Source organism: Coenobita brevimanus, chromosome 43, assembly GCF_032717465.1.
Source record: "Coenobita brevimanus isolate Jiangsu-jjx chromosome 43, ASM3271746v2, whole genome shotgun sequence".
Classification (NCBI taxonomy): Eukaryota; Metazoa; Arthropoda; class Malacostraca; order Decapoda; family Coenobitidae; genus Coenobita; species Coenobita brevimanus.
In genome coordinates, this window is record NC_136996.1 from 6,698,708 (window position 1) to 6,707,071 (window position 8,364).

General features: G+C 41.8%; 1 protein-coding gene across 1 annotated transcript; it reads right to left on the reverse strand.

Annotated features, from left to right (window-relative positions):
• Window positions 1–1,143: 1,143 nt before the first annotated feature.
• On the reverse strand, window positions 1,144–8,046 carry LOC145397797 (uncharacterized). Its single transcript, XM_080270819.1, has 3 exons — window positions 8,032–8,046; window positions 3,020–3,122; window positions 1,144–2,042 (listed from the first exon to the last, which is right to left on the reverse strand). The coding sequence occupies exons 1-3, from the start codon at window positions 8,044–8,046 to the stop codon at window positions 1,144–1,146; spliced, it is 1,017 nt and encodes a 338-aa protein (XP_080126945.1).
• Between the last annotated feature and the right edge of the window lie 318 nt (window positions 8,047–8,364).

Here is an 8,364-nt window from a genome sequence, read left to right on the forward strand (position 1 = left end):
ATTTCATGGAGAACTACTCTGGACAAATGTACTGCACTCTAGGTGTGAAAATGGTGTTTCTCTATTATAGTCATTAAAGCACAGTGCTCTATCACTGGCTGGGTTATGCTCAACAGGTTATATTTCCTTCATATTGAACTGATTTGCTTTAATTTCTTACAGAATTTAAGCCTGATATATTAAGAAAAAATTAATACAACAAAGACAAATGCTAGTTTTATTTTTGTTTCTGAAACAATATCTATTAACGCCATCAACAGGATGCCTTTCTTTTCTGGCTAACACCAGAATAGCACCGACTGCATTAAGCCTTGAATATACCTTTCTGACCGAGTGAAATAGAACTGACGTTAGATGCATAAGTCTTATAACTAATGGTCTCAAAAGTAAGGGGCACTTATTGGCTGTTCTTAAACCTAACCTAGGATGTTCTTTGTGTCATTGCATGCCATGTTTACTTCTTCAAATACTGTTGGTCCCTCTCTCACACTTTCATAGTGGCCGATAGGAAAAACGCTGACCGAATTTGATTAAAAAAAAAAAAAAAAAAAAGACTCCAGCTACCTGTTTCCTAATTCATATTGCTAAATGGTCGTCAAATGACTAGAAAGTATTGACTGGTGAAACAAATACGAGTGACTCGTTCATTCTTTCGTTCGTTTACAGAGACTCTACCATGCTTGCATGCCTGGGAACGATATTAATGGACACCCTGCAAACAATGTTAGCATTCTCGTCGTATCTGACAATTTTGAACATCTGGCTTACAGCCTCTTCACTGTCAAATTAACAAAGAAATCACATTTTTATATACAGAATAGCAAGCTTTCGTCAGAAAATTTCATAAGTATGGAATTTCTAAATTTTTGAAGTTTCATTCATGTTGTGCCAGTAAAGTTGGCTAATACTCCCATCCTCATCACTTCACTATGCTTTTGGTGAAGATAATCTGATATTACATCCCATATCATTACAAACAGTTATAAACTTACATTTTCTGACTGAAAAACAAAAACATGATGCCAAAGGAAAGTCTGACTGCCAGACTTGCTGGACAATAATCTGTTCAGAGGACAAAATCCTCACACCACTTTGCAGATTTACTGCCTGCAAATATACATAACTGCAACAACAGAGTAAAATCTAAGGTGCGCCATAAGAGCTAGTGGGGGTTTCAGGTGGGGCTCCGTAGGAACTACTGGGAGCCTTTGGAGGGGGCCCATAGGATGGACTTGGGGCCTTTGGAGGGGGCCCATAGGATGGACTTGGGGCCTTTGGAGGGGGCCCATAGGATGGACCTGGGGCCTTTGGAGGCGGCCCATAGGAGGGAGTAGGGGCTTTGGGAGGGGGCCCATAGGAGGGAGTAGGGGCTTTGGGAGGGGGACCGTAGGAAGGACTAGGGGCTTTGGGAGGGGCCCCATAGGAGGGACTAGGGGCTTTGGGAGGGGGACCGTAGGAAGGACTAGGGGCTTTGGGAGGGGGACCGTAGGAAGGACTTGGAGCCTTTGGAGGGGGCCCATAGGAGGGACTAGGAGCTTTGGGAGGGGGACCGTAGGAAGGACTAGGAGCTTTGGGAGGGGGACCGTAGGAAGGACTAGGGGCTTTGGGAGGGGGAGCCTTTGGAGGGGGCCCATAGGAGGGACTAGGGGCTTTGGGAGGGGGACCGTAGGAAGGACTAGGGGCTTTGGGAGGGGGAGCCTTTGGAGGGGGCCCATAGGAGGGACTAGGGGCTTTGGGAGGGGGACCGTAGGAAGGACTAGGACCTTTGGGAGGGGGACCGTAGGAAGGACTTGGAGCCTTTGGAGGGGGCCCATAGGAGGGACTAGGGGCTTTTGGAGGGGGACCGTAGGAAGGACTTGGAGCCTTTGGAGGGGGCCCATAGGATGGACTAGGGGCTTTGGGAGGGGGACCGTAGGAGGGACTGGGAGGCTTGGGCGGTGGTTTCTTCTTCTTGCCTAGAGAGCGAAGCCGACTGAGAAGACCAAGGATTGGGGACCTCCGCTGTCGTGTAGAAGGGCCAAAGTCTGCAACGTCACCTCGCACTGGGGAAAAGATCGATTTCTGTGAGGGTTGGCAGAAAGTATTCAATCAGTTCATCCTAAATTTGGGTAAGCTGTTCATTGCTAAGATGTACTGATACTGTGTTAATGTGTCAACGCTGTACAGCTGCCCTTAAAAGTACTCTGTCATTCCAATGCACTGTATTATCAGCGGGGAGAGAAAACCAATACACTTGCAATGCGGCTTGTACTATATTGGTTTTGCTGAGCTCAGTTACTTATAACTTAGAGGTGCTCCTATGAGATCTGTTCCGGTGATGTAATAACAGAATATGCAGTCTATCAATCTACACCACATTTCCTTATATTCTAAAGAAAGTAGGTTATGTGGATAGCGTAGTTTGAATAGGATCACAGGGAAGAACAGTGTGTTGAGAAGGATTGGCTACGTAGAACAGATATGACAAAAAGTGTGGAAAGGGTATGTATGAATGATTTTGTGAGTAGGCGATGCGTGAAAGGCCAAGACGATGGCTGGATACGATAAATGGAAGCGCGACAAAGCATGATAAAAAAGTGAGGAATCAAAGGAACTGATGAACATCAGAAATGCCTGAATGAAACAGTACGGAAACGCACATGACAAAGGCTGAACCTATTATTCCACGAGTGTTTAGTGACTGTTGTGAGGAACACTGAGGGATGCAGGCGGAAATATGAAAAATGGAGTCATCAAAGTGCATAGAGCTAGATGTAGGCTCAGAAGGTCATTGGTGAATTGGAGGAAGAGAACTGATGAAAGAAAAAAAAAAAAGAACACCAATACTGGTGGTTTTAGAACAGTTACCATATCTTCAGTATGAAAGAGTTAAGGTGAACAGAAACCTTTAATTCTGGCGGCTATGTATAATGTAACTGTGAGCATTAGACAGATAGATGGATAGACAGAGATAGATAGGTAGATAGATAGACAGATAGATAGCCAGAGAAATATATTTGCGTGTGTGATTTCAACTCACGATAGTTAAATCCTCCTGCCTCCCTGATTAGTTGCGTGGCTGCATCCTTCTCCTGCCCCGTCACATCCACCGCCACCGCCGCCAGGAGCAGCACCAGCGGCGCCTGTGTTGGAGAAAGAGTTAGGTCAAAAAGCTCTCTCTCTCTCTCTCTCTCTCTCTCTCTCTTTGAATTGTGGAAGGTTAATGCAGTTCATAGAGATCAATAAGTGGAGACGTTATTTATAATGGAGATTAGGTTTGTCTACAATGACAAGATTGATAGAATGTTCCCTGTAAATCTGATGACTGACCATTATTTACTCTGCCATATTTCCAAATTTACGAATATGTCAGCAAGGAAAAAAGTATTGCTTATCCCATCTACATATCGTTTCTTCTTGTCATACAGTGATCCCAAGGTGTAGGTATTTCGTCAGTATATCAATATTGTTATCCATATATATATAAATAAATAAATATATATATATATATATATATATATATATATATATATATATATATATATATATATATATATATATATATATATATATACCCATCTACATATCGTTTCTTCTTGTCATACAGTGATCCCAAGGTGTAGGTATTTCGTCAGTACGTCAAAATTATTATTCATATATATATATATATATATATATATATATATATATATATATATATATATATATATATATATATATATATATATGGCAACAACAAAAGATTCTGTTTATGAGTCATTAAGGTGTACAGACATGCCTGACAAAGAAAACACTCAGTCACTGATAAACACTTAGGGGTCGTATTAAAAACTATTTTAACATAGGTGTAATAGTGCTTGCATATGCGTTTGCCTTCACTCAGGCAGATACCAAACACTTCACAGCCAGATCAGAATGATTACTAAAGTCACACACACACACACACTAATGTTTAATAATATTCAGCTTAATCCTGCATCATCGTTGAACATGCTTGGGGTTTCATTTACTCGGGACTTATCTTGGAAAGATCATATTACATCTCTTGTAAAATCTGCTTCCAAGAGATTGGGTGTGCTAAGCCGACTCCGTTCCTTCTTTGCCCCTGCACAATGGTTGACTCTATACAGAGGTTTTATCTGCCCCTGTGTGGAGTACAACTCTCATTTGTGGGGAGGCTCCCCACATACAGCTCTTCTCAATAGGGTGGAGTCAAAGGCTTTTCGTCTCATTAACTCTCCCCCTCTTACTGATTCCCTTCAACCTCTGTCTCTTCGCCGCACTGTTGCATCTTTATCTCTTTTCTATCGCTACTTCAATGGTCACTGTTCCTCTGGACTGTCTGCATGTATTCCTTCACCTCTACGACGGGCGCGTAGCACCCGTCTAGCAGCAAACTAATACCCCTTTTCTGTCCAACTCTCTAATGCAAGAGTTAACCGTTACTCCCAGTCAACCGTCTCCCTCTGTCTGTATTTCCTGCTTCCTATGATCTCCAGTCTTTCAAATGCAGTGTGTCCAGGCATCTCGAAATGAATGGATCTTGAATTTGGCTCTCTCTTGTACTTTGTTTTTCTCTTGGAAGGAACAGTTTTGCGGGCCCATTGCCTTTGGTTCCTTCTTCCTCACATAAAACACACACACACACACACACACACACACACACACACACACACACACACACACACACACACAGAAAATAGAACTGTAATCATAGTCAACTTATGGAAAAAATTTTATCTTGTACAGTATGTTGCCTGGGATTCTAAATAGGCCTCCATTTTCACCTCTGGGTAAGGAAGGGACTAACGTAGTTGTCTTAAGCGTACGCTGTACGTTACATGGGAAGCACCCAAATAAGATTTAACTCTTCCAACGAGAGGACCTAGTTTTAATTCTATTGTATTTGCCATCAAACGAATCTTCTTAGTTTAGTACAATATTATAGTAATGTTGAGTTATGAAGGGTGCTTCAAATCCTTCTAGTTCGAAGACACTATCGTAAGGTGGGTAAAGTTGTCTTGGAAGAGTAAAAAGAAATTAAACACGCCATAGAATTGAAAAAAGTACCTCCTGGCGCAACTGGGACTCTGAAAGCATCTACTCATACGACGCGCAAGTTGTCCTCTCGTCACATCCTGGGGTCGTATTGAGAGTTGCCTGTGACCAACCCTTATTACCAGATGACATTTTTATTTATTTATTTATTCTTTTTTTTTTTTTGTACCTTTAGACGATCTCATTCACCTTACGTTTCTTCTAACTGGAGGGATGATATATAGCTTTCATTATCCCTATCACTACTACAGGTTCGTCCTAAGTTGAATAAAATCGTCTAATCGTAGCAAGGATATGCAATGAATATATATGCGTTACGGTGCTGAAGGAGTTAACAATTTGCCTAACTGTGACTATGCAACCATCTACCCAAACGACATGCAAGTTATTCTCTCTTTGTTTCCATTGGTCATAGCGAGTCTCGTGAGATTAACCCCTTCAATCTGATACTGTCTTACTGCTTTTCATTCTTCCTATTTTCGGATCACTTCATTCAGATAAAGAACGATTTTTGGAACTGGAGGGATTACATATAGATTTCATTAACCCCTTCACAACAGAAAGTCATCCTTGAAGTTGACTAAAATTGCCTAGAAATGGCAAGAATAGAAGCACAAGTATGCCATCACAGTGAATGGATTAAGATGCTGAGCCAATTACAGTGCATGTTAAAACTCTTTATCTTTACTCATACGGCTGCAGACACTTCAACCAGTTTTGAGGAGCAAAAATAAGTAAATAAACATAATAAAATAGATCATAAGTGCTTTTGCTAATGATTCACTGCAATGGAGGCTTCTTTACCATAAAAATTAATTAGGAACCTTTATGAAAACGGTCCCTAATCTTTATTTCCAGTTCTAAGTAACAAATAAACTGGAGTACGGTATATAAGACCCTGGCCAAAGGTCCTGTGGTGGGCCTGGGGAGTAACAGAAGATGATGATGATGATTAAGATGAACACACTGGATTTACGTGTATCGAGTGCATGAGGGCCATTAAGGTAGACAATATTTACCAGGTCATTTTCACCTAGAATACGACAAGCAACAGCCAATTCCCCAGCTCTACTAATGGGTGAAACACATTTTGTCTAGGAGTCTGACGGGGAATCGAACACAGGTCTTACCAGATGTGGCCTGTGTGTGCTAAACATTACGCCACCTGCTCCCTGGGCTGAAGAGAGCAGCACCGCATTCACATAATCTCGCTGATGCTCACTCAAAGGGGATTCCAACTGGTTATTAAGGCGTCAGTGATGTAAGGGTGTTGAAGCTGGGTAATAACATAGCGTTACCACACTTTATGGTTCACGTCTCCCGCCTTGCTCAGTTTTCCCCATCCTCTCCCTCCCTACCATCCCCTCGCAGTCCTTCCCATCTCTCCCTCCCCTCCCTTTCCATCCTCTCTACCTCTCCCTTCCCTGGCTTCCCACCCTCTTCCTCCCTCTTTTCCCCTCTGTCCACATCCTCCCCCTTCTCGCCTCCCCTTCCGACATTGGTCCTCTACCTTATATTTTTTTTCTTTTCCTCCGTTCGTACGTATGACCAGAATAGGGACTTGGCCAGTAAATATGACGGTTGCGTGTATTATTATTATTATTATTATTATTATTATTATTATTATGTGCACTTTTTCCTCTCCCATTCCCACTTATCGTTAGTTTTCCTGCGCTCTCAATTTTTCCTTAAACTACCCTAACCTGATTATCTCTCTCTCTCTCTCTCTCTCTCTCATAATTTTCTGCGATTATACTGCTTTATTTTTTCTTTTAACCTGCTTTATTTTTTATTTTTATTTCTTTCCCTCGCTCCCCACCTGCTTTTTTTTTTTTTTTTTTTTACCTTGGTTGAATTCTTGGACCGGCCAGACTCTTAGACAACATGTGTTTCCTCGTTGTCCTGTTCAACCAGAGGGTATAAATTAGGGACCTTTATGTAGCATCGATTGTTGTGGATCGTACTCATGCATTAAGCAGATATATTCCCTTTAACCTAACTTGGCCGAAAAGTGGCGTTTCTCCATCTTGAATACCGAGTTGTAACGATAGATTGGCACTGGAATATGCTAGTCACTAAGAAATGCTATGGGGGAAAATGTAGACCCGTAATTGTCTTTTTCTGCAAATGAGCTACGTGAAATAATCTGCAAAAGGACGAAAATCTGGGCCAAGTAAGGTAAAAGAGGTACAGTTCTATGTCATCTTCCTTTTGTCCTCTTTCCTACTCTAATTAATATTGGTAAATCTTTCTTTCACATAATACTCACCAGATTTTCCTCTATGTCCTACCCTATCGTATTGCAGCGAATTTCTTTTTCCTGAAGTCTGTATCATGTTCTTTTACATTTTGTGATTCTTTCACAGCTCTTTCTTTTTCTTCCTTCTCACTGGCAGTTTTCATTCTTCATCCATACCCTTATTGATTTAGCCTACCACTGTGACCCCCTCACCCCCCTCTTTTTTTTACTCACGTCACTCCTGTTTCTCCTTCCATGCCTTACGTATCGATCCTACCCTTCTGGTTCCTAACTGAATTTTTCACCTTCCACCTAATCCTTGGCTTTCCTCTGCCATACTTCAAACCTTTTTCTTGGTCTTTTTCAGTAACGAATACAGACCATCCTTCAGGTGCTATGGTCGCACGGAGGTGAGTGTAGGTGTATTATTTAGGTTAACACTGAGAGATTTTTCTTTAGCTGAGAAAAATGCTATATGTCAGAGAGTGATGGAAGCTTCTGCAGAGTATTTACTTGGCAAAAGCAGTCTTTCTGAACGTGTGCTATCTTTTTTTTTTTTTTTTTTTTTTCACACGTGGAATCTTTCTACTTTAATGGTGTTGCTATCCCAAACTCTACTATTTCCTGCAGATTATTGCAAATAAGGGTAAATATTAATTTCTATTGCTTACAATTTTGTGTGCCAGAGCAAAGGTTGGTGCTCAATAAAGACAAATGCGAGGAAGGAAATTTGCTCTGCGGACAAGACATACCACTCTTAGGAGAAGCATGGTATCTTTCTCCCCTTCCTCCTGAAGTGTCTTAAGATTTTAGTCCTTCCTTCCTTAATAATGTTCCTTCTTTTCTTCAATCCTTCCGTGCTGTCAGGGCGGCGTGGCTGGATGCTGTGATGAGACCTCCCAGCCCTCCTTCCCTTATATAATACACTTTCACTTTCCTTTGTCGGCTGCCATATGTCGCTCGCCGGGAGTCCTTCAGTGAGTCGTCCTTTAGTACTGGGTGTTGTTGTTGTTTTTTGTTACTTTTGTGTGTACTGTGTGTGTGTGTGTGTGTGTGTGTGTGTGTGTGTGTGTGTGTGTGTGTGTGGG

Bases quoted from the DNA above. Each gene is read 5' to 3' on its own strand.
- LOC145397797 (XM_080270819.1), bottom strand. The intron at 2,043-3,019 runs GTGAGTTGAAAT...TCTTTTCCCCAG, and splicing joins GGCAGGAGGATTTAACTATC to TGCGAGGTGACGTTGCAGAC.